The 26350-nt window shown below is 44.3% G+C and overlaps 1 protein-coding gene across 6 annotated transcripts in view; it reads right to left on the bottom strand.

Annotated features, from left to right (window-relative positions):
* Sec16b (SEC16 homolog B, endoplasmic reticulum export factor) overlaps window positions 1–24999 on the bottom strand; it is a 43467-nt gene extending 18468 nt beyond the window's left edge. For 2 of the 6 annotated variants that reach the window (XM_041662641.1, XM_041662636.1), the window contains exons 1-13: window positions 24943–24999; window positions 20920–21301; window positions 18428–18540; window positions 17745–17865; window positions 16916–17015; window positions 15752–15893; window positions 14956–15107; window positions 14603–14664; window positions 12707–12842; window positions 12014–12244; window positions 8383–8480; window positions 5725–5806; window positions 912–1029 (exon numbers count right to left, since the gene is read on the bottom strand). In XM_041662641.1, the coding sequence (XP_041518575.1) occupies window positions 912–1029; window positions 5725–5806; window positions 8383–8480; window positions 12014–12244; window positions 12707–12842; window positions 14603–14664; window positions 14956–15107; window positions 15752–15893; window positions 16916–17015; window positions 17745–17865; window positions 18428–18540; window positions 20920–21242 (1678 nt within the window). In that variant the 5' untranslated portion in view covers window positions 21243–21301; window positions 24943–24999. Of the gene's footprint in view, window positions 1–911; window positions 1030–5724; window positions 5807–8382; window positions 8481–12013; window positions 12245–12706; window positions 12843–14602; window positions 14665–14955; window positions 15108–15751; window positions 15894–16915; window positions 17016–17744; window positions 17866–18427; window positions 18541–20919; window positions 21302–22882; window positions 22973–23570; window positions 23634–23684; window positions 23721–24942 lie in introns of those variants that run through there. The other 4 variants (XM_041662637.1, XM_041662640.1, XM_041662639.1 and 1 more) reach the window with 4 other exon arrangements.
* Between the last annotated feature and the right edge of the window lie 1351 nt (window positions 25000–26350).

A 26350-nucleotide genomic window follows, 5' to 3' on the forward strand; every position in this document is an offset into this window, starting at 1 on the left:
GAGGAGCTATCCTCTAGGCTAGGGTCTAGGGCTGAATACAGAGAAAGGGAAGGAGGAAGCAAGCTGAGACCCATCACTGTCTCTGCTTCCTGACAGTGAATACCACGCCTCTAATCACCTCACACTAAACACCACGATAGACTGTGTTCCCTAGGAGTGTGAGCCAAGATAATCCTTCTTTGCCTAAGGTTTTCCCGGCTGTTCTGCCATAGCAGTGAGAAGGTAACCTGATAGAGCGGGCAAAGTACCAAACACAGAGTCTGATACCCAAGAAACATGGATGCCCTTGTAGTCAGGCAGCTGGGTGACAGCCATCACTTGTCACAACCTAATATATGGCTGCTTCCAATTTAGCAGGCAATTGTTCCCAACGTTCCACAAAGAACACCATGATTTCTAAACCTTCTGCCCAGACCAAATTTTCAAAGTAGTGCTCTGGAATATACTACAATTGTCAAGTACTTGTAAGGCCACGTTCACAGACAGATAACAGAAATAAAGGCAGAATCACCAAGGTAGTTAGACATTTCCCATCTGATGGCCTTGGGCCACTAAAGGTCATGAGACAATAGGAAGAAGCATGCCCCTGTGTTAGTTCTAGGTAAAGGAGTCTCACCTGTGGCAAAAAAAAAAAAAAAAGCTATACAGCAATGACAAAACAAAGTTCCCAGTGGGGATTCGGGGAAACAGATAATGAAAAACAAACAAAGCTGGCAAAGGGAATTCTGGGAAACAAAATTACATGATAGCTATGTCTTCCCTGGAGTTTCTTAACCAGAAAGACAGAGCCTCCAGAACCTGAGAAGGCCTGAGCCCTAGACTCCGGCTCTCTGGAGTCTGAGACTCTGATGTCTGGCACTGGAAGCTGGCCTGGAGATGCCTAGAAAGAGGAAATGCTGATTTCTGCTCACCCAGGGTATCCCCCATGCTGACGATGGCTCGCTGGTACAACTCGGTGTCCCCAGCCTGATTTGACAGGATCACAGCCAAGTGGGGCTTCCAGTCACCCCACTGCTTGTCTCCACAGCACTGAAAAACAATGATTTGTAGAGTCACTCAGCATAGCCAGGGACGTAGGAAAAGAAGACTGCTGTCTATGTCTTGGTTTGGAGTTCAGAGAATGTGCGTTACACTGTCTGTGATGTTATTACTATTAAATAAAGGTTCACTCTGTATGAAGTGGCTGGGGCATGGCACAGATCAAGTTGGTGGCACACATCGGTAAACCCAGCACTCAGGAGATTGAGAGGCCATCATGACTTTGAGATCTGCCTGGGCCACAGTATGAGAACCTGTCTTCAAATAAAAATTAAAAAATGGAAAATCACATGTACATACGCTCACACATATACATACACATAGAGAGACACATAAGCATACAAACACAGACTCACAGACACAGAGGCACACACACATATATGCAAACACACACAGGCATGCACTCACACAGAGACACACACTCATACACATTCACACATACATACCCATACACACAGAGATCCATATACAAAAACACACACAGACACTCATACATGCAGACACATAATCTCATACACACATAAAGACAGACATAGACAAACACACATACACATATATGTATATGTACACACACACATATACATATATATCAGTTATAAGGCTATTGGATAATAAATAGAATGACATATTAACTTACTAATTTTCATGTTATTCCCTGTCTTCACTTTAAATATCTAGAAACAAACTCTTTCCTGCACCCCCCCCCAAAAAAAATCCAGTGTTTCAGTGATTAAAGGAAAAATGTCTCATGAATGGAGAAGGCCATGCTGAGCTGACACAGAAGTCTTGGACTCCGAGTTGCTCACTGTCTTATAAGCGGCTGGTACTGCCTGGTCTTCCAAGGCCCTTCCACACCCGGCAACTTTCACAGGGTTGCTGTGAAATGTACTTCCTATTGCTGCCGAAGGAATGAGGAAATCAAGCAAGCTTTCAATATCCATTCAATTCCTCTCCACCCATTCCCTGGTGTCAATGGAGTGGCCACAGACTCCATCAGGGACCTATGGAACTGCTATGTCTTTGGTCCATTTGGGGTTAGTTTTTGTACAAGGTAATAGACACTGGTCTAACTTTGCTCTTCTGCATATGGACAGCCAGTTTTCCCAAAACCATTTGTTGAAGATGCTTTCTTTCCTCCATCGTATGTTTTTGGCATTTGTGCCAAATACTGACTATGGTGACAGGTGCTCATGTTTGGGTCCTTGATTTCATTCCACTGATCTACATGTCTGTTTTGGGGGCCACTGTCATTTTCTTTTTATTGCTGTGGCTCTGTACTATATCTTAAGATCTAGGGTGGTAATCCCTCCAACACTGTTCCCTTTGCTTAGATTGTTTTGACCACCCAGGGTTTTTATGGTTCCATATGAATCTGCTATCTATTTTTACAAAGAATGAGGTGGAGATTTTGATGAGTATTGAATATGTAAAAGTTTTGGTATATTGGTCATTTTCACAATATTAGTTCTATTAATCCATGAACATGGAATGTATTCCCATTTTTAAAGTCCTTATCTCTTCCTTTGGAGGTTTAAAGTTTTTATTATAGAACTTCTTCACCTCCTTTATCAGATTTATTCCTAGATATTTTATTTTCTTTGAGGCTGTCATGAATGGAAATGTGTCAGTGATCTCGTTCCCTGAATGCTTGTTGGTGGTGTATAGAAAAGCTATTGATTCATGCAAGTTGATCCTATATCCTGCCACATGTTGAACTTCCAATTTCTAGAAGCTTTCTGCTAGAATTGTTGGGATCTCCTGTGTATAATATCATGTCATCTGCAAATATGGATAGGTTCTCTCCATACAGAATGGCAGTGGCTGTGGGTTTCCCGCATGTATCTTTTATTGTGCTGAGAAATGTTCTCTCTAGTCCTACTCTCTGGAACTTTTATCATGAAGGCATGATAGAGTTTGCCAAAAGCTTTTTCTGCATCTATTGAGATTTTTGCCTTTAAGCTCATTTGTGCAGTTTATTACACTAATTGACTTGCATACATTGAACCTCACCCTAGGCCACCCTCCTTGAAGAAGAACTTCAGGGGAGAAAGAATCAATGAAGAATCAACATAATGTGATAAATTCTACACCATCCCTGGATGCGGCCCAAGTCCTGACTCATACAGTGTGAGCTTGAGCAAGTCTTTAATTTCACTGAACCTTTGTCGTCCTCGTCTCTAGAATGGAGACCATCATTTCTACCTAACAGCACTCTTGGTGACAATAAAATAGACAGTTATATAAAGCCCATGACACAGTGTTGCATAGTTGGTGCATGTGTACACTTACAAAAACACACACACACACACACACACACGCATGCAGTAGAGGAAAGAGGTAATGTACAAACCAGTCTAAACCAATCCTGTTACATAGACAGAGAAGAGAATTGACAGTAATTGCCAGAACTTAGAGTGCAGAACTATTTGTAGTTATTTTGTGTTTATAGTCATAAGAGGGAATAAATGATGTTTATTCCATGTGACACTTGTTCCCTACCTATTTCAAGAGCACAGCATAAATGTATATCATGTATATCATAACAGTGGTCATGAGAAGTCATAGTAATATTAGTTTTAATTTACAACAACGGCTTAGACCATGAACCACACCCTGGGCACAACAATTGCATAGCTCAGGGACATTGCTACTCTCACTTAAACATATAAGCCAGGCCTCTTCTTGCTGGATCTGCAAGAACGTAACAGAAAAAGAAAGAAAAACTTTCTACAAAAAGAAAATAATCTTGGAAGCCATCCTCCCCCCTGGTTTAGAGCAAGGAGCGGGGAGTCGTATAAAGCTGATTAGGGTGGGGGAGAATTCATTGACTAATTTCCTTAATGGGATAGACATGCAAGCATGGTGGCTGCCAGGCTCAGACATTCTTGTTCCTTTAAAGTCACAATAACTGCTTGGCCATCAAAATCTCCACAAAGTGAAAAACAGTAATATTAAATAGCAGCCAAGTTTGCCTAGAAGTAGTGAGAAAAGTCAAGCTTATGCCTGCAATGAAACCCACATCAGTACATCCAGTAGACATGCCTCTCCCACGATGCCACCCATGCAGCAGAAAGGTAGCTTTGTATTCGATTTAAGGGGCTAGGAAGTTCTCACACTCTAAGATGGAATACAGCAACAGCACATCATTGTGGAGCCTTAGCTCCCTTATCTAAGAGCAGGGAAAATTAGCTAACTCTCCCTCCTCGCTGAAGCCCAATAGACCACAGGCTAATTATATCACTTTCTCCATTAGGTGCTTCCTGACACGGTGCAATTTCATTGCAGTGCTAAAGCTTCCTTTTAGCTGAATTGTGAAGCTTACCCTATATTCCAAAATAGCCCAATGGTTTAATGGTGGGAGACAGAAGGCATCATTTCTCTTTACTGTTCTTTTCTTAGAATTATCCACAGCAAAAAGAATGTCAAAAAAGAAAGAGAAAGAGAGAGAGAGAGAGAGAGAGAGAAAGGAAAAGGTTAAATTCATTTTCATGAAAACCCGTTAATAGCCAAAACTCAAGCTTCAAATATAAGATATGGCTCTCAAAAGTGATGGAGATGGAATGGCAAAGCATTGGGCAGGAACAGAGGTGATGAACTAATACTTCTATGCAGCGAGAACATAAAGGAGCCCAGGAAAGAGACGGTACCTAACAGGAAGTGCTCAGGCAAGGAATGGGGGAAATGTTAAAGAAACATTGACAAAAATGTTAGAACAAATGAGCAAGAGACACTGGGGAAAACAGTGAAGGACAGAGGCAAGAAAAGAGAAGAAGGAAAGACAGGGTAGGCAAAGGAAGGATGGAGGAGGGAGAGAAAAATGTAAAAGTCAAGTACAGTGGCACATGTTTGGAAGCCTAACACTGGGGAGACGGTGACAGGAAGATCAGGAGTTCAAGATTATCCTAAGTCACACACTGAGTTCAAAGTCAGCATGGGTCTCAGAAAGGAAATAAGAATATCTCTATAACTCACACATATATATAAAGTTTATACATGTGAAATAGACATGGAATTCCTGGAAATGAAACCAAAATAAATATTGAAAGATATAATCCAAGAAGATGTTCCTGAATTTTAAGGCATGAATGTTTATATTAAACAACAGGTATAAGGTATTGCCAGGGAGAAAAAAAAAACAGACCCAGACAGTCAATGCCAAGATACATGCTGGTAAAGTTATTGGATCAGAAAAGAACACATTGGCTCAAAAAGATCGATCTGCTATAGTGGAGACAGTCTCAAGCAGACCTCCACCTTCTCAGCCACATTCAACTCCAAAAGCACAAAGTCCAACATGTCCAGTTCTGGAGGATTGCTGTGCAAAACAACAGCTCTTGCGCAATCAGGCACTGTGGCAAAAGTAAGGTCTTTGGAACCAGGTAAACCTGAGCCAGTCATGACCCCATTCCTCATTAGCTCCATAACTGAGCCATTTTTACACCTCGGTACTTCTGTTTCTGTGCCTGCAAAAGCAGGGATAATAACTCCTATCTCCATGAATGAAACCAGCTGCTATGTATCAGATCGTCTATGGGTCAAGCACGCTGTAGATAATTAATAAACTATCATCCATGCCTCATCTGGAAAGGTAGTGAGTGCTACATTCCCAGGTAGGCCTCAACAGCCCACTCCCAACCCTTAGGACTCTGGGGCATAGAAAGAAGCCTGTCACAGAGAGTACCTTACCGTGGCTGCTTGTGGAATCCTTCCTGACAGGAGCTGGAAGAGGGTCTGCAGGGGGTCATTAAGTGCCAGCGTGCTGGTGAAGCTGTGAGCAGAAAGGAGAGTCAGTGGGGAGTCAAGCCCAGAGGGAACCCATCACCAGTACGCAGGCCTGAATATTCCACTTGACAGGCACTTCCGTTTTGGAATGCAGGCTTCTCTCTGCCCTTGTGGCCTTTGACAGACGATCAACCACATCTTTAACACATCACACTCCCCCAAGTAGACTTCATTTTTCCAGGATACATTTTTGGATTTTTTTCCCTAATGCCCTGATTTTTGAGTAGGCACTTCTAAATGCCTTCTATCAGTGAGCTGACCTGCCACATCTCTAGGTCATCTGGGTAGCCCTGCAGTGAACGTGGAAGCTCTTCTCCATCTGCCCCCCCTTCCCAGCCACCCTCAGTTCCTTTTCACCAAACCCATCCCACTAAGCATCATTTTTCCGGCTCATCTCGAGCCTGGGTCTGTAGAGCCTTGACTCACAAGCACTAAATAGCCATTTTCAATAACCAAAGAGGCGTAGAAGAGGGACCAGAAATGAGCCTGCTGATGACAAACTGTGGGATATGCTTAACAAGGATATAATAAGCTCTACAGCTGATTTGAGATTTAAGCACACTCAGTAAGAGATATTTTTCACAATTCACTGGGCCCCATCAAAAATCAATGGCCCAAGGCAAAACTCTGTAGCAGAGATGTATGCTTCGACGCAGGGATATGGGATGTTCATTTCCAAAACCCAAAGGGAAAATCGTCCCTCAGATCACCATCTTTTGCTTAATAGCGCCCTTGCCACGGGAGCCCGGCACACTTGGCGTTCCAGACAGCAGCGTGCCATCCACTCTAGCCTAGGGCCATAATGGAGAGAGGGTGGCATTGCTTGTGCCTGGGAAGATGGAGTTAAGGTAATAAGGAGTCTCACTGAGACCATCATGAAGAACAAGCCACCAGGCAGTATGGCTGCCAACAGGAACACAGAACTTAAAGCAGAGGGTATGCCCCCTCAGCCAACTCTCTACCCAACAGCATTTACGGCCAAGTCAGCCTAGGTTCAGAGGGTTGTCTCCACAGCCTCAGCCAGCCCTAGAAGGTAAAATGCACAAGGCCATCTTTGTCAGACTCTGACCCAAACCTGTTCTTACAGGAGGCCCCCCCTCACTCCTGCCACCCATGATATGCAAGAGTGTGGCAGACTCACATAGAAACTCCCCTACAATGTCCACCTAGACACAACACCTCCTCCACACTGACTCCCCACTGCTACATGTCCTCCCAATTACCACAGGCTGTGTGCTGTGCTTCTGTCCCTACCTTATGTTGGCTTGGTCGTTCTCCAGGGTCTATCATGGCACCTGGTTCACTGTCAGCTATGATTCCTTACCAAGTACGCCTCTTCTCTCAATAGTCCCAGCCCAATTAATGCCTATCCTACCATGGCTCATATACATGCCATACCAGCTCCTATCCTACCAGCCCTTCAGAAGCCACAGCCTCGGTGCAAGACCAAGCCCTGGACTCTTTCTTAAATCATAATCCCCTTGCCTCCAGGCTCCATCAGCTACACTTAAGTGATCCCCCACCCTTCCTTTCCTAATGAAACTGTCTAAAGCAGCCCCTCCCACAGAGGACTACAGTGTAGAATATTCAGAATTCTCAGAAATTCTAGTGCCTGAGGAATTTTGCCAAAAATGTTTCATTCCATTTAAACAGGTTTGAAGAATGCTTCTTTGCCTAAGTTATAAGAATCTATGGCCAGTGAAATTGCTTAGTAGGTAAAGCTACTCTCTGCCAAGCTTGATGACCTAAGTTTGGATGCCCTGGATCTACATGATGGAAGAAGAGAATTAACTCCCACAAATATTTCTCTGGCCTCCACACATAGTCTGCAGCACATGCACACACACACACACACACACACACACACACGCAGAGAGACATGCATAATAAATAAATAAATAAATAAATGTTTAAAAATGAATAATCTTGAGAACTGAGCATGAAGGTAGTATGCTTATAATCCCGGTACTTGGGAGGCTGGGGAAAAGGAGAATGAGCAGGAAGAAGAGAGGGGAGCAGAGGGAGAGGGAGAGAGGGAAGGGAAGAGGAAAGGAGGGGAGAGGGTAGAAAGAAAGGAGAGGGGGAGGGGATGGGAAGGAGAGAGGAGAAGGGGGGAGGAGAGAAGATGGGAGGAATGGAGATGAGAGAAGACAGTAGGGAAGGGGAATAGAGGTAAAGGGAGGAGAGGGGAAGGGAGGGAGGGAGGAGAGGAGAGGAGAGGAGAGGAGAGGAGAGGAGAGGAGAGGAGAGGAGGAAGGAGGGAGGGAAGAGAGGAGAGAAGAGAGGAGGGAAGGGGAGGGGACAGAAGGGGGAAGGGAACAGGAAGAGAGGGGAGGAAACGGCAGGAGAGGAGAGGAGAGGAGAGGAGAGGAGAGGGGAATCTGGAAATGAAAAATGCTACACCCATCTCAGTAAAGAGAACTTGGGCAGCTGTGTATGGAACTTTTCAATGAATTTTTTTATTTCTCCCCTACACACACACACACACACACACACACACACACACACCACCTTTGGAAAGGAGGCTGATCTGCATTTCTGGTCTTTGCAAGCAAGACTCACCCACTCATGACCCAGTTGTAGGTCCTTGGGTCCATCTTACTGGCTAGGAACAGAGCATGGCCCCACAAGTGGTTCTTCATAGCCCATTCCAAGGCCTCCTGAAAAGCAAAGAATGGCAAACAATAGTACCTTGCTCATCTCCATCCAATAAAAACAACGAATTTCCATGCGTAGGCAGTTCTGTACTCCAAGCAATAGAAATCCCAGGGAAATGTAGAAAATGAAGAAGGGAGAACGGGAGTGCGGGCTTCACTCAGCATGGTGTTACTCTCTCCTCCAGCCATCATCCATTAGGACATGGCATTAGCTACTCTTCAAACACGGTCCCAGGCAGTCTCATCTTTTTAGTATCAGCTACAAAATACTTCTAAAACCCTAACTGCCAAAACCAAGGGAAAGAGTTCATTCCAAATGTATTGTTGTGGCCCTATTAAAGAACAGTGTCCTTTTTAAACGCTGTGGCAGAGGGGACGTCTTCCTTCCTAGGCACAAAGCTGGACATTCCCCACCTCATTGCCTCCTGCGTGAGGCTGAGCCTGAGCCACGGCACGAGAATAACAGCGCCACTTCTAGGCTGGGCCCATAAAGTCATTCACACTCATTCCTAGTATGCCTCACCCCATCAGGTAGCTGCAAGGAAAAGGACTCCTGGAGAACCTTGGAAATTCTAAGCTGACAATGGTGAGGACCGCCACATCCTGAGTCTGACATTGTGGAGGAGGGTTAACCGACTGGCTACTGTGCCTAAGCTCATGGGAGCTAGCCCATAATAAGCCCAATGCAGAGAGTGCTGACTCTCAGATGCTGTCTCAGGATGCATTGGTAGCGCCATTGAGAAAGAGGGATAAAGCTGCAAACTTTAAAACACACATACATATGTGCCTTTTTGATTCAGTTTATAGTTGAGGTTTTGAGCTGGTATTAATAACTTCCTTGGTAGGAAAAAAACGCGTGATTTCTGGCAGGAGGTCACTAAAGAGATAATGCTACTTCCATATAACAAGTATCTTTATTATCCCAGCATATCTCCATGTAATCTTATTGAATAGAGAGGGCAAATTTAATCATCACAATTAAGGAATTCAGCCTCAGGTCCAGAACAAGTGAAGAAAATGGCATTAGGACAACCTTTTTTTTTAAAGCATACTTTAACTATTTCATAATTCTTTTTTATTTGTTTTTTTAAAAAAGTGACCAATGGGTTGGTTGAGAATTATTAGCTGACTCAAAATTCTGCCCACTCCAAAAATAAATTTTATAAGTAAAGAACTTGAGAACTTATATCAAAGCTGTCAAGAATATTAAATTCCAAAAATGATACCTGAGTCAAATATGAATGAAGGTATCTTGATACCCACTCCTCATTCATCATCCTGTAGACACCCCCACTGCTCCATCTATCACTCAGTGTGGTGAGGTACCCAGAAGCCCATGTTCAGGCTCACGCTACCCAGATCCAAGTCCCACATCTAAATCTAACTGCCCAACCTGTAAATCAACAAAACAAAACCAGACCCTACCACACAGGTTTCTATGGAGATAAATCAGATCACACATAAAAGATATTGAGTTAGTGCCTGGTGGGTAAAAAATAATTTTTAAGCTCTGCTTTGTTATTGTTGTTATTATAGATATTGTTCATCTTTCTTGAAGGAAAAGTTCAGAACTGATTTATCCTGTATGCCTCACTGGGCAAGAAATAGTACTGCAGATGGGTTTTCTGTTTTGCTTTGTTTTAATAGAATAAATGGATCACTGAGAAAAGCACAATTCCCTGCTAGATAATGGATGTATAAAAAATGGCTGTAATTTGATACTACTTGTTTTTATAAGTTATTATGTTAAGTGTCCCCATAAAAGAAAACATCATGTTTAAAAACTCAATAGATAAAATATTAAAATTTCAAAGAAGGGGCCGGAGATATGGCACAGCAGTTAAGAGCACTTGAGGCTCTTACAGAGGACCCAAGTTCAAATCCCAACACTCATGTAATGGCACACAGCCACCTGTAACTCCAGTTCCAGGGACCTGACACCATCTTCTGGCCTTCCTAGGCACCAGGCATGCCCATGGTGCACAGATGTACATGCGGGCACTCACACATACAATAAAAATAAATAAATCTTTTAAAATGCCGAAGTCACAAAACTAACTCAACTTTGTTTCTATTAATTAATTTGAAAATGGGCGGAAACTAACTAAATATGACACACATCCAAAAAAAAAGGTTTTCAGTTTAAAACTGAACATCTTAAAGATCTGAAGAGCACAGGCAATTCAGCACGCACTGATAAAAGGTGCTCTACAGGAAAAGGTGGGAAGCCTGTGAAAAGTTCATCACAGGGGAAAAGCTAATTTCATTCATAATAACAGAAGTGTAAATATATACACTGAATTGTATTTTTCCACCTTTAGGACAGGCACAGACCACAAGTGTGCAGGCTTTGGTGAGGATACAAAGCAATGGTTTCACCCTTTGTTCACGGAGCTAATGATGCACCCTAAGAGGCAATTTTTCAGTAGCTATCAAAATTATAAACCACGTACCCTTTGACCCAGCACCTCTGCTGCTAGAAATTGATCTTACATATGTTCTCTCATAGTGGACAAAAATGACAGTGATGTCCTAGCTTGAATATGAAGTGTACCCCACCAAAGGCCCATGGGCTGAAGGCTTCGTCTCCAGTTATTGGGAGGTAAATGGATCATAAGAGCTCTAATTTCAGATTCACTTCATGACTTGTATAAAACATGACCACAACTCAAAATTAAATAAGCGACCCTCTCCACCCATTATATGAAAGCATTCAGAGTTGATGAGAATGCCTGAGATCCAGTGGCAGGGATATCATTCATAAGTAATCTCCCCATAAACTAAGTTGCTATGTTTAAATTATGTGTATGGGAGGGGGACATTCACACGAGTTCAGGTGCCCACTTAGGATAGAGGTGTTGAGTTCCCATGGAACTGGAACTATAAATTGTTGTGAGCTGCCCATCGTGGGCACTGGGAACTGAATTCAGGTCCTTTAGAGGACCCGTAAACATGAGCCATCTCTCCAGCCCTAGAATGTTTGTTTGTTTGTTTGTTTGTAAGTACTTGTCAAGAACATACAAGGCACTGAGTTGAATTATTAACACTACAAAAATACTAAAATTGTACTATTCAAACATATTTAATGTCGTTAGGATACTTTACCATGTAACATTACATGTAAAAAGAAATAAACAATTACGTGTTCCTTTGGGGTTGTTTATCTGTTTCGAGACAGGGTCTCCCTTTATAGTTTAGGCTGGCCTCCTATCACAGTCTTGCCTACCTCAGCCGGATGAATGCACCACCATGCCTGGCTTGTCTATGTGACTTAAACTGATTTTCAGTGGGGAAACGCTAGGAGTAAATGAATGGAATGTGAACAGATGCTGCCTTCTATCAACAGTAGGACAGATGAACACTGCAGGTGTGAACGGCAAACACCTATGTTTTTTTATTTTTCTCACCATAACTTTCTGAATATCTCCCATGCTCTAAAAGAAGTGTATTCTAGTCATATCATTGGAGGAGAGGGAGACGGGGTAAGGGGTGGTAGTCGCTCGTCCAAAGGAAGTCTGGGAGAAAGGTGTTCTCACCTTCTTCCTTCCATAGTAGAGCAACTTGGTGAACTTCTCCACAATCTGCGCTGGTGTCTCCACGCTGGGGGGAATCTCCCCCGTAAGCAGGTTGCGAGTCCCAGAGTTCAACACCGGCCAGTCCTCGTCTGTCAGACTGATGAGGTTGGCCACTGGGGGCTGCCTCTTGTACTTCTCCAGCTTCTTGCAGTCTTGCATCAGCAGCTCAGCAATGTCAGACCCCACCATGGACTGGAAGGTAAAGAGAGTCATCCTGTGGGGCGATCCTATTCGTCCCCAGGCTGCCTCTCCCCCGGTTAAAGAAGGAAGGCAGCCGGGCCTCTGCCTTCTTCCTGAGACCGTCATGCAAATATACCATAGACCTTTCGTGAATGACTGAATGTCAGACATCAGCTTCACTACTACTGGCTGTTACTCTCTGCCTGTAGGCACCAGCAAACCTCCCTGGAACCACTCACAGGTGTATTGTATGGTTGGTGCAATAATCCAGGGTCTGTATAACAAACCCCAGTCAGTGGGAAGATGCTCTCCAGGAAAGGTCAGCATTGGCAAACTGGCAGGGGCATCCCCTCTGAGCAATGGTGCTGCTTAGAGACTGCCTTTTATAATTGTGACATACACCAACTCCCATGAAGACTGGAACTTCAGCCTGGCTTTCCTCTGTCCCCAATATCAAGCAAAGCAGCGACTCACCCCATTCTGTCGACAAAGGAGAACCAGCAGGTGCCAAAGTAGAGCCGAGTCCCTGCTCCCTGGTGTCTCAGATTTGAGACACTGAGCTGCTTTCTTCTGGCAAAACGTCATGATATCCACCTTGTGTATGTCCTCCCTGTGAGGCAATTCAGGAAGCAAGGCCTAAGCAGACTGACTGTCCCTGTTCAGGGGTTCAGGCTCCCTGTACAATGAACTGGTTTATGTGGCGGAAGCCTGACAGCCCAGGACTGGAAGCCTGGGACCACAACATTGTTTTGTTTCCCGACAGAACAGAAAGGAGTTTCAGAGATTCTCTTTGTGAATCTTTCTATCTTTCAGATGAGGACAATGAAACCCGGAGACCTTAAGTGACTTCTCTGAATGGCAGATAAGGACTCTGTTGAAAGTCATACAAGACTGGGACCATGTCTGCCCTACCCCCTCTCAACTAACACAAACATCTCACCCCCTCTGAACCTGTGTCTTCCCCTCCTTAAGACAGGACTAATAAAAGAAACCACCTTCATACAGAAAGGAATAAACAAACTGTGTGACATAATATGCTACATATCCACATAAATGCTCATTAAGTGGACAGCATGACATGCTCAAGAACATTCAACAAGCCAGCGCCAAGTGGGGCCAACGCCATACTGTTTAATATACAGCTCGGTTCTCTCCATACCTACAAGTAAGATGTGGAGACTGAAGGTAGGGTGTTGTTTGCCACCTCGAGAATGATCCTTGAAGTTGTTCTCTGGCCTCGTTTGTGCACACATAAATACACACACACGCATACACCATAACACTCATTTTGACTTGAAGGAGCCTTCAGTTGTGATATGGGACTTTCTAAGGACCAAGCTTCTAGATAGGATTATGTGTATCTAGTAGTGGTGCCATTCAGTGTGGGCTTCCATATGGCTAGAGTCTCACAGCCACCACCTTTGGAGTAGGTAAGGTAAGTGCTATATACTTTCTCGAGGGAAAACTCAGAGAGAACTGGTGAACCACCAGTTAGCAGGATACCTGGGGTGCTGGCCCTCTGACGCCCACCCACGACTCACAACTAAAGGCCTGGACAACATCACAACAGAAAAGTGCCTGGAAATGTGAAAGCAGTTCCAGTTCATTCCTGCAGAGGGCAGACGTTCACAATGTCAGGGAATTGGAAAGCAGGGTTGCAGCTCGCAAAAGCAATTTCAAGAATGTTTTCCCAGGCTATGCGGTTTCCCCACTAACACCTGTGAAGTACACAGGACACTAAAGCTTCTGGCCAAGTAACCTCTACGAAATGATTTTAGATGTCCAACTTATTAAGCCAGATTTTCTTTCTGCCCTTCAAATACGAAGCGGCTTGTCAAAATTACTTGAGCCACCTCTTTTCTGTTTACTGAACAGAAAAATCTATTCCAAATAAGATAGATAGTTTCTTCTGTGGAAACCAAGACCCAGGCAGGAAGACATCCCAGCTTTCAAAGCCTTTACTTAAGAGTTGGGGAATGTAGCTTAGTGGGTAAGAACTGTTGCCGTGAAAGCAAGAGGACATGAGTTCAAATCCCAAGTGCCCACATCAAAGCCAGGTATGGATACATGTGCCTGTAACACCAGAGTTTGGGGAACAGAGATAGGTATTTTCTAGGAGCCCACTGGCCAGACAGCCTAGCCAAAATGGCAAGCTTCAGGTTTGGTGAAATGCCCTGTCTCAAAAACCAAGAGAAAGAAGATGAAAGATCAAAAGAGGAAAAAAAAATAAATGCCTTTCTCTGACGTCTGCATGTGTGTACATGCATACACACACCTTCATACATGTGTGCTTACACCACACACACACACACACACACACACACACACCATACACCATGCTCTCCCTTAACAGCTCTTGCCGTACTTTACCTGCTGAGGGGTCCTGGGAAACCTCTCATCTCCTCTTGATCCTCAGAATCATTAAGGATAACCTGGACCAGAAAATAAATTAGGTCCCCAAGACCTTTCCACCCTGTACCCAGCAGTCAAATCCAGTATCAGATTCATGGCTATGGTCCGATGGTGTGGCTCAGACACTTTTGGAGGCAGTTACCTTGTTGAAGATGAGCCGCGAGCATCTCAGGGAAAATATAAGCCTAGTACTGCTTCTAAGAAAAGCCCACCCATTCCTGCCACACCAGCCTCCAGGAAAGTAGAGGCCTGAGAAGAACCACTGGGTTGAGCAGAGTACTTGCACCCCCAAGGCCCGACACCCTGATTACCTCCATGCTGTGTACTTCAACCAGGGCTGTTTGTCCATCAGCAGGAGAGTTGGGGGACACCCAAACTAGCTGGCCTCCTGGCCCAAAACTCACAGACACGTGGGGAACATAAAACTTCATGGGTGCCTTGGGAACGGCTGCTGAGGCATCATCTAGCCAAGAGACACATGTGGAAACTTGTTAGGTTTCCTGTCGCTGCTCTTTGGTTAAGAAAGACATCATGGAAACACTTCTGTTCAAATTCCACCTGGGCCAAGGTGAGACGCTGTGTGGGATACCTGGTTAGAAAAAGTGAGGCTCTAGTCCGATTTGAAACTCTAAGAATATGTCAGATTGCAATACAAAGATTATTATTTGGTCCAAATGATAATGCACTCGTCTCAGAGTCTCAAGAGTGGTCAAAGGACAAGCAGCCTCTACTGCAGTGTTTCTATACATGAGGTAAGCCTCCAGACTGGCATTTACACATTGTGTCCTCAATTCACTTCATCAGTCCTCTCTGGTCTTCATTTTCCTTACTTGTTGCTTAAAAGAACCCCAGAGTGCCTCCTGGCCCAAAATAATGATGACTAGGAGCAGTGTTCCCTTCTAAGAGCTATCTGTGATACAAGTTCCATCACTAGAGAAGATGTGGGAGAGGGATCCAAAGTCGGCTTCTCTGCCTGGGAGACCTGCATAAGCCAATACGGTGATCAAAGACCCAATACTGGAAGTACAGAAGGGTAACCTTCCTCATGACCCAACCGTTCCTCATCCTTACTGGAATCAAACAGTTCCATGACCACTTGGTACCCACCAGGCTGAATGGGTCTCCAAGTCGCTGATCCCATGGGTTCATATTCGGGGACATCTGCCATGTACTGACTGAGCTCATAACTGCTAGAGCTGAGGCCAGACTCCTGATGCTGAAGAAGGTTGGACCTGCCAGTCAGTGATGGCTGGGGGGGAAAAGAAAAGCAATGAAATTCTCTAGGAAGGAGTGCCAGAGAGCTTGTCCTTCCACTTCCTTCAAAGAAACAAAACTCAAACTTTCCACTAAACACAGTGAACGTGAATTCATTGGAAGAAGATAGTATTACCCCACTGAGTATGGCCTAGTGGGGTTAAGTAACTTAGAATTCAGACTTAGTTTCCGTCACTATGTTTCTAGGACCTTAAACAGGTGACTTTGGCTTTCCCAGCTCAATACTTTCATCTGCAATATAAATTTAGGATAGCTGTCCTATACAGGTTACTAACTAATACGCCAGCCATTCATGTCTGGATAATGTACATTCCCTGCAGACAAGTGTACAAGAAATTTGTGCTCCAGGAGAGATGAATAAAATGGTGTATTCAAAGGCTCCTTGTACACTGTAAAGTGCTGTTCACACATTGTGGTTTTAGCATCCGTCACCTATCCCCATCCTAGTGAGAATTAGGTACAGAAAAATTATCTATGTACACACACAAAAAAAAATCACGCAGATCTAATCAGGGAGAAGCAAACTAAACAGAACCTGTCAAAAATTAAGAACTCATCTCTACAATAGTTTTGCTACTTGTCTATAAATCTAAAATTACTGTAATGAAATATTTATCTCAATATTACTAAGAGCTATATTTTGTGACCTAGATGGCGCATGGATTAGGATCTTAGAGAAAAGATGTTAAAGAGTCAGGAAAGATTTTGAGGTTGCTTTTCAATCTTAAATTAAAAGGTCCTAACAATCCTTCACTTTCTAAACCTCTGTTACCCTGGGGTGCTGAACACCTAACTCTTTTCAAGAACTTCATGATGAATTAAGTCCTGCCCACTTGACAAAACAGGACTAGGTCAGATCAGGACCTTGGACTGGTAAGAGTGAAAAGGGAAGGCAGAGGAAAGTGGGGGTGAGTGGGGACTCTGCTGGCAGCTGCAGACCAGCAAGGAGACTTAATACATGGCCACAGGCCTCCAGGCCCTGCCACTTTAGGTTACCTTTTGTTTCTGGGAATCGTTCTCTGGAAAGAACTCTCCAGGCTGTTGCTGTCCAGAGACAGAAGCGAGGCTGTCTTCATAGGGATTCTTGCTGGTAAGCCTGCAGCAACAGGACAGCGGTGTTGAGACTGGTCCTGGGCAAGCCAGCAAGGCTGGAATACGCTCTGCTGGAGGCTGGCCTGGTGCTTGGAATGGGCAGGTGTCAGGCCAGTTTCAGGGCTACAGCGAAAAGCATTTCCTTTCTTTCCCCACTTCAGTGTATTAGAAAGATGGAATGTTTGGGTTCCACACAGTTATTAGAAGTGACCCAGACTTTACAGAGAGTGGCTGGTCGCTACAGCCTACCCTCCTGGAAAAGCTTAAGTCATAGCCCTTGTATCAGTGAATTCCAAGGCTAAGGGTACCAGGCTAAATGCTTCGGTAAAGTCTCTTCCCTTCTGGGCCATGTGCCAGGAGGACGTTTCATGCTTAGGAGCAGAGAGAGGGAACAGAGAAGCTCTACAGCCTCAGAAAGGCCCCAGCCATAACAATTATTGCAAGATGACATTGTTTCTAAGGCTGATATAGGATTTGGCCTTTAGATTTGGCCACAAGTAATTTTACAGGATGTAGACTAGTGCTGTAGACAGCTCTCGGAGACAACAATGGCTTTCCCAGGATTAGTCCCAATAGTTGCCCTGGGCCACCTTGACTTATTATCCTCCTATCCCTGTGGCTGGAGCAAAAGCAGAGTATCTTCCATAGGTCAGGGACTACCACCAGGTGCCCTAAGGTTGTCCTTAATGGAATCTAACTAAATCTTATCAGCATGGCTTGTCCTTTCACTTACTGGAATTGAGTCTCACTATTTGTCCCATAGGGACTGTTGCGCTTTTCACGATGACGCTCGTTGAAATACTTTTGATCTCCAGAATCTTCATTCCAGATGTAAGGACTCCCTTGCCTTGCCACTGCACCCTCAGAGAAAGCAAAGCAAAGACAGGTCACTTGCTGCTTCTGAAAGTCCGTTTAGAAAGATACTAGAGAGACATGAACCTGAGGTGTTGCATTACAGTAAGTAAAAAACATATCTATCAAACTGAGTCAACTGATAAGTGAAAGCTAATAATGAAAGCCCCCAAGATGCTCCGAATCAGTTTGCATGGCTTCATGTATTTACACACAATATAATACCCTGTTATGTGGGGGTATAGGGTATGAAACTCCCATTGGGATGCATCTGCTGTCCCCAGAAGAAAGTGATTATTGCAGTAGTATTATAGCTCAGCATACCAGATGGGCTTAAAAGCTAATTTTACTGTTACTTAATCAGTAAATATAACCTTTGCTACAAGAAGAAATTAGAGAAAAATGTGGATGAAGTATACACTATCCAGAGAACTAGTAACATAAGGGTAGTTTCGGTATCATTAAAGGGCGAGGTCTCCAAACACGGCTCCAGTGGTCCCTGGCTGTGTCGGAAGACCACCCGTGCATCTCCAGTCCCCAAAGGCACTGGAGATTACTTCATACCTCTTTCTTCTTGCAGTAGCTGTGGATGTCTATAGTAGTAATAATTTCCATAAACATACTCTTCCCTCGGTGTTGGAGTGTGGTACCTCTGATAGGGGTCCTCGTAGCCCGACCTGAGAGATCACAAAGACAGCCAGTCATCCACCAATGGCAGTAAAGGGAGACACCAAAGAAAACTGATGAACCAGACAACTTGAGAAGGCAGAATGGCTGCCCAGTCCAGAATCCATGGACGAACCAGACAACTTCAGAAGGCAGAATGGCTGCCCAGTCCAGAAGCCATGGATGAACCAGACAACTTCAGAAGACAGAATGGCTGCCCAGTCCAGAATCTGCCTGATTCACATTAAGTCAGAAAATCCAGAATCAGAACAGAGGACAGCCTTTGCTTCATAAGAAAGTTGGCATTTTTATAATAAAAATGCTTTATACTTTAAAATGTTCTTGTTAAAAAGTAGTTTATTCATAATTCTTCTTTATTTTATAGTAATATTTTTACTTGCCATATATACACATCCAAAATCCTGGAAGCCCCAGCCCTGGTACTGAGAAAAGCATCTTCCTAAGGTGATTGTATAAGAACACAATGTGCCGCTGGAATTCCCATGCATATTACAGACAAAAGCAACACTATCCTCAGCACGATTGCTTTTATTGTCTCTGTCCTTGACATACTCAATTTCTCTTGAGAACTCAACAACCCAGAGGAATTGGGGAAAAGAACATTATGCTGTTAGCGTTTGCCAATTAATAATAACCACAGGGGCAAAATTCTTTACCATAAATTCCATAACTTCAAACTTCAACTATAGAACACATAGACATAGTCTTAGCTAGAGGAGGCAGAGGAAAGCATGGTGGATTCCAATATTCTGGGCATGCTATGGTTTTGGGGGAGCAGGAACCCCAGGTTCTCTAACACAGAATTATTTCTGTGGTCACCATCTCCTCACTTACAGCCTGAAAAATCTGCATTTGCTGATGGAGGAAGGTCATTGGTTAATTAAATAGAGAAACTGCTTGCCCTGATAGGTTAGAACATAGGTGGGTGGAGTAAACAGAACAGAATGCTGGGAGGAAGAGGAAGTGAGCTCAGAGACGCCATGCTCCCCTCTTCCAGGCAGACGCGATAGCTCTGCTCTCTGAGACGCACACGATGAAGCAAGCCGCCAGGTCAGACATACTGAATCTTTCCCAGTAAGACCGGTGCTACACAGTTTATTAGAGATGGGTTGGTCGGGATATCAGAATTAGCCACTAAGGGCTAAAGCTAGTGGGCCAAGCAGTGTTTAAATGAATACAGTTTGTGTGTTGTTATTTCAGGGCATAAGATAGCTGGCGGCTGTGGTGTCAGGGACGCAGCCCCGCCGCTCCTATTACTACAATTTGCCTTCTCTGAAGTGAGTTTTTCTTAAAGTTCTCAAGCATTAAATACTGATCTTTGCATTTCTGTCCCCCTCTCTGGGTGACCCTGGGGCTCTTGTCTGTTGGTATAGGGCTCAGATCAAAGACAATGTGAAGCCTTTCATAGTGTCTTAAGAAGAGCTTTTTCACAGCCCACAAATGCTTGCTGCCTTCAACAGCTCCAAAACATGGAGGCGCCATTTACTCGTTTCTATTCTACCTTCTATCCCTCCCTCAACCCCAGTCACACCACAACAGCAGCTTTATAAAGTTCTTCTTGAGATAATGAAGAGAGAAACACTGTCACCAGTCACCAAATACCAAGTAAGCCAAGACAGATTTTAGCTAAGACAATAGAGAAGAGTGGGTGCACTCATGTTTGTCAAACTCGACACAAATATAGAACTATCTGGAAGGGGGAGGCTCTTAATTCAGAAAATGCCTCCAAAAGATTGGTCTGTAGGCAAGTCTGTAGGACATTTTCTTGACTAATGTTTGATATGGGATGATGCCCACTGGGGGCAGTGAGACACACACACACACACAGGTGGTTCTGGGTTGTATAAGAAAGAAAACTGAGCATGAGCATTTCAGGGTGAACAAGCGAGTAAGCAGCATTCCTCCATGGTCTCTGCTTCAGTTTCTGCCGGCAGGCTCCTGATTTCCTTCAGTGACGTACCGTGATATGAGAGTAAGATGAAATAAACCCTCCCCCCCCCCCAGATGGCTTTTTGTCAAGGTGTTTTATCACAGCAATAGAAATCTTAACTAAAGCAGATAGAAAAAGAAGAAGAGGAAGAGAAAGGAGAAGGGAGGAGAGGGAGGGGGAGAAGAAGAGGAGTTGGACAAAGAAAGGAAGAGAGGTATAAGAGGCTAGCGAGAGCAGTGCCCGATGGCGAGTGCACTTGGGAGGCTTGAATGAAGCAGGAGGATCCTAAGTTGGACAACAACCAGTTCTACGTAACAAACCCCAGGAAATGGGGACAGGGTAGGGAGGAAGAAGGAAGTGAACAGGAAACCAGAATGATTAATAGTCTATTCATAGGTACACGGGAGAGATAGGTCCACTGTAGCCCTAGAAGTCATACCTTGAGTACAACTGAGTAGGATAAGGTCCTCCCAAGTAGTCCACTCCAGACACAGGTTGAGACCATTTCCCAGGCCTGGGTACATAGTGGGCCTCCTGGTCGTCAGCCCTGAGGTCCTGCACCCTTGGGTCCTGCGTCCTGGGGTCCTGCTGTGGCTTTGAGTTCCTGTGGGCTTCTTGCCATTGGTTGTATTTATCTCCACTGTACTGAGGGTGAGGACGGTGTCTATAATGTCCACTCTGAAGTCCACGGTTTGTGTCCATCGATGGTACCATGGGCCTCCCTTGCGGCTGAGATGGCCTCTGGGGAACCCAAGGCTCCATCTCTGACCCTTTGATCTTTTTCTTAGGTCTTGAGGATGTTACGTAGCTATTTTAATTTCCTGCACACAAAAAGAAGACAGATCATTCTGGAGAGCTGGGGACATGCACAGCTCTGTCAGTAAAATGTCTGCCTTTCAAGCACCAATGTGTAAAGCTGATTCTGAAAAGTTACATAAAAAGCCAGACAGATGTGGTAGTGCACACTTGTAATCCCAGTACTGGGCAGGTAGAAACAGCAAGATCCCTGGGGCTCACTGGACAGTCAACCGAGCCTAGTCAATGAACCCTAGGTCCCAAGGAAAAGGCCTTGTTTTTCAAGCATAGGACTCCTGAGGAACAACACTTCAGATGAACCTCTGACCTACACACACACACACACACACACACACACACACACACACAGCATTTTAAGCCTTTATCCAAACATGGCTGTTTATTGGATTCAGTGAAAAGAGCAACTATGATTCTCAAAATTGTCTAAAACAAACCATATGAGCACCGACATAGAGGAATTTGAAAAAAAAAACTTCTCAGACAGATACATTAAATAAATAAAAGGCTAGACAATTAGTTTGATGCTAACTCATAAATTCAGAAAGTACATATGGAACAACAGATGTAGGTGGCATGGGAGGCAGATAACCGCACTTAATGCAACTACAAATGCTATCAAGGAATTTCAATTAATGTTTCCTCATTTATCCCAACAGCAAATATTTATACAACACTTAAAACGGATTGCTGAGGTATCTGAAATAGAGCAAGCCTTGTGAGGAACTGGTCGGAGTTCAAATCCTTTCTATAGCTCTTACCGGTTAGATAATTTTTTTTTTTAAGCTTCAATTCCCTTACCCATGGAGATGCTAGATACTACAGGCTAGTGCTGCGGGGTCAGTGTCAAAGCTAAACATGACATATGGAAAGTGCCTAGAACTACCTAGTACATGGTAATTGTTCACTCCATCACAGTAAGTGTCTTCAGAAACCAAGGCTAGAGTAGTATGAATCACTGAAGAATTTGTAGGTCTAGGGAGACATGTCACTGGGCTGTTTGCTGCATAAACACAAGAATCTGAATTTGGATCCTTCGCACACGCATGGAAAGCCAAACTCGGTGCTCCTGTGAGACAGTAAACTTCAGATTCAGTAAAACACCTTCTTTCGAAAAATAATATGGAATGCAATAGAAGAAGACACTCAGTATTGACCTCTATCTAGTCTACACGCATGCACACACACACACACACACACACACACACACACACACACACCGACTTAAACTGATCCCACAAAAGACTTACTCTTCCTCTGGGAAAGCCAACAGACACAAGTTTGGGGCTTCTGATACTGGAAAATGGAGAGCCAGGTCTCCCAGCTCTTTCTGACTGAAGCATTTAGATCTAGAAGTTCCTCTCACATCGGACTAGCTTTCCCACTCATTACTCAGATAAGAACCAACTTCAGGGACCAGTGCCCTTTCCCAATCCCTCTGCTTGCGCAGCAGAGGGACGTGTCACAGAGGGAAACCCAGGCCCTGCTCCTGTTCAGAGAGCCTGCTGGGCCACCAGCATACACAGGCAAGGACAGCTCCCATTCCCTTCCCCTTGGGAATGTTGATGGCAGCATGATTCTGATCAAACCTGTTAGTTGCCCTTAGTCTGGAAGCTTCCACATTCAACTGAAAACTCTTATCAGAGAAAAAGGTCAGAGGGTCATGTGGTGAAATCAAGATGACCCCTTTCGAATACCACAGTGGAACCTAGGTCCAGAGCAGTGAGCCAGGAGCTGTGAGAAGGCCAGAGAGGGGCCTTCTGCTTCCAGGTCACTCATAACACAGGACCTCGGGCCTTCCTCTCTTGCTTCCTCGAAAAACACAGTCATAACGAAAACTTTGCCAGCAAATTCCAGGAAGGGCCTAATACCCCTAGTACTATACAAGATCCTTTGCTAAAAACCCACAAAACACAATGGCACTTGGACACAAGGAAGAACTTGAAAAGTAATCAGTTCACTTGTCCCCAGACTTTGCACTAAGCATCCTGGCCCCAACTACAAAGGCACAATCCCGATCTTTTCTTTGATAGCACTTCATTCTGTCACCAAGGGCCCCCAAACTCCATTAGTTAGGACCTTGGGGTTATAATTAGTGATAGTTATTTTCAAGCCTCTAAGAGTCTTAAAATGAAGGAATTCTGTCTATAATAACAATCACAGCTTTGTACCCACAGAAGTGACCCCTTGACTCAACAAAGACAGTTGCACCTTTTTGATTCTGATAGCCCAGCAAGCAAACTCCAGAGAAAGAAGGGTGTCAGTGCCCCCACGCACCTGCTCTGCCAGCTTCCTACCTTCCTTCCCCGTGGCTCCAGGGACCTGCCGGGGAGTGCCTTCTCCCCTCTTAGAGACTAACAAAGTCCAGATGCCACATCTACCAAGACTCACCTGGCCTTCAAACCTACAGCGGATTAGTTACCTCTGCGACTGCCGGGCCTCCATGGAGCTGATTCATTAGGACAAAGTACAGTATCGCTACCGCAGGCTGGGACAGTCCTGACTTGGCATATTTGCTCAGAACCTGGTAGGGATTGGTGCTTCTGTTTGCCTGGTCGGGGACTGAGCCAGCTGCACTCCTGTGAGAATACATCCAACTCCCCACAACAAATAGGGAAGAGGGACACTAGGGAAAGGAAGCCCAGAATGGCCTGAGGCAGCCTGATCTGTGGGGCATAGCACCACCTTTGGGGTGTGAGTGTGTGGCTCTGCCAGTGGCTGGCTCTGTCGCTCAGCCTCTCCGAGTCTCGGTTTCTTTTTCTAAGGCTTAGCTGATGAGGCTCACCAAGAGGAGCAGGTGTAGGGAAATGCATGCGCTACAAGCAAGTCCACACTAAGAGCGAGCCTTTCCAGGGGATAGGAGCTGGCTGCTCACACTGGGACAGGCGGGGAGCAGATACCTGGAGGCCCTGGTCTGGGTTTCCCTCACCCACTTGTTTCTCCAGTGAGTTTGTGCGGTCAACTCTGTGTTCCAACTGAAGGGCAGATTTAAGTCCCAGTGCTGACCTGAAGGCACTGAGAAGTTTGCACTCACAAGAAAGGAATTTCTCACATTTGAAAAATGTATTTCTTCATGCTGCTAAGGTGAGCATAAAGAACATCATATCTCCTTTGGAATGTACGTTTTAAATTTTAGTTCTTGCTATAGGTAGGCCTGGTTTTGATTCTTTCAATAAACTTTTGTTTTATCATGTTACATATTAAACCAAGCACTCACACATGCTAAGAGAGAGTCCTACCAACGAGCTATATCCTCAGCCCTGTTTTTGAGAAGGAAGTATCATTAAGTTGCCCAGGTTAGCCTTGAACTCACTCCGTAAACAAGGTAGACCCTGAAGATGCTATTCCCCAACTCACCTTCCTGAGGAACTGCGATTTGAGGCCTTCACCACCAACCAAGTCAAAAAGATTCTTATTTGCCAGTATTTGCTACATATACATATAAAAAGGTACTGACCTTGCTTTCAAGCCACTTAGAACAAAATAGCTTTTCTTGTAGTTCCTGTTCCAGGGAAAAACACCATTATCTGGTCTTGTGGTCAGACAGTAGTATATCTAAGCCATGAGACTTTCTTTCCACCACTAACCTGAATCCTAGCACCTAACAAGAGAGCATAAAACCCTCAGAGTGTAGACAGTGGTTTCTTACCATGCGAGGCCATGAGGTCTGACTCGCCAGTGGCCGCATCATTGCTTTTGATCCCTCTCGGAAGAGGCACTGGAGAAGGACACACACACATTGACAGCAGGAATCAGAACACTGTTAATTATCAAACAGGCTCTATATCACATTCTGCTTTTATATATGGCAATAGCAGTCATAAAACTCTGACACAATTCTTTCAGCTTGTGAAATGGCATTAGACTCACCCTACAACAAAACCTACATTCCTGGGGTGCTGACACTAAAAAGGAAATCATTTAAGCAACTTCAATTTAAAAAAACAATAAAACTAAAAACTACAGAAGATTTACCCAAGATTCTACAAAGCTAAACAACCAGTGGGAAGTGTGTTGGTATGCTGCAGCTAGCTGCCTTACACAGCGCTTCCCAGAGCTGATTATGAAATATTCAAGAGTTATGTGACCTGCTCATTAAAACAGAGGTAATTCAAAACTCCCTATGCTGTGGCCATACACACTGGTGTATGCTATTTGAAAAGACGGCTTGTTTGTTTTTCAGTGAACCCGTGTACCAGCATACTGAGTTCGAGTCTGGACTCTTAGTTCTGAACTCCCTGTTCCTTCGGTGATAGAGGTGTCATTCTCTTGCGAGCCTTAGCTGCACACTTCTAGTTTAAACATCTAGCCCAGTTGCTCGAAATGCTCCTTTTGTGGCATCCCAAAGCATCTCCAATTATCTCAAGAGTTATTATGAAACTCTTCAAACACTCACCAACCAAAATTAATTTTAATTAGCTTTAATTATTCTGTATAGACATATGGCATACAACAGTGAAATGGGTCACAGAAGGAAATAGATTGTGGTGGGAATCTCACCACTCCAAAGCATGTGGGATTTCTCAACCCCTGATTTCTCCAGCCCCAAATAGTTACAGTTACCAAGTCTTTCTACCTGGCAGCTAAATTCTTCCTCGTTTCCAGACAAAATTTATCCAACTTGACAATGCTTTAAGAGCTCAGTCTCTAGTAGGAGGTGATTTGAATTAGCCCTGACACTCTAGACTTTGGCTGCAATGCCCCTGCATGAACTCAGATTCCCTCATGCCCAAACAGCTACTGTCTTTACATTATCCTTGCCCTGGTGTCCTGCCCTTGTACCTGATTCTTGTTCTGTATCCCAGTTATTCACCAAGAGAAGTCTTAAGAACTTTCTACTCTGTGTGAATTTCACAGACTTCCTGGCTCCCTTTCCAAATACCAGACTACTGTCTACAGTCTTGGTTCAAAGACGAGTAGCTACCCAGTATATAGGCCGAATGTGATTTTCTCCAAATATTTGCAAGTTGAAATCCTAAATCCTAGTATGATAGGGTTAGGAGTGAGGCCTTTGGAGGGTCAACAATTGTGTTAGTGGAGCTCTTGTGAATGGGGTT

This window comes from Microtus oregoni, unplaced genomic scaffold (genome assembly GCF_018167655.1).
Source record: "Microtus oregoni isolate MIOR12 unplaced genomic scaffold, Mior012 000013F_ref0000133, whole genome shotgun sequence".
Taxonomy (NCBI): Eukaryota; Metazoa; Chordata; class Mammalia; order Rodentia; family Cricetidae; genus Microtus; species Microtus oregoni.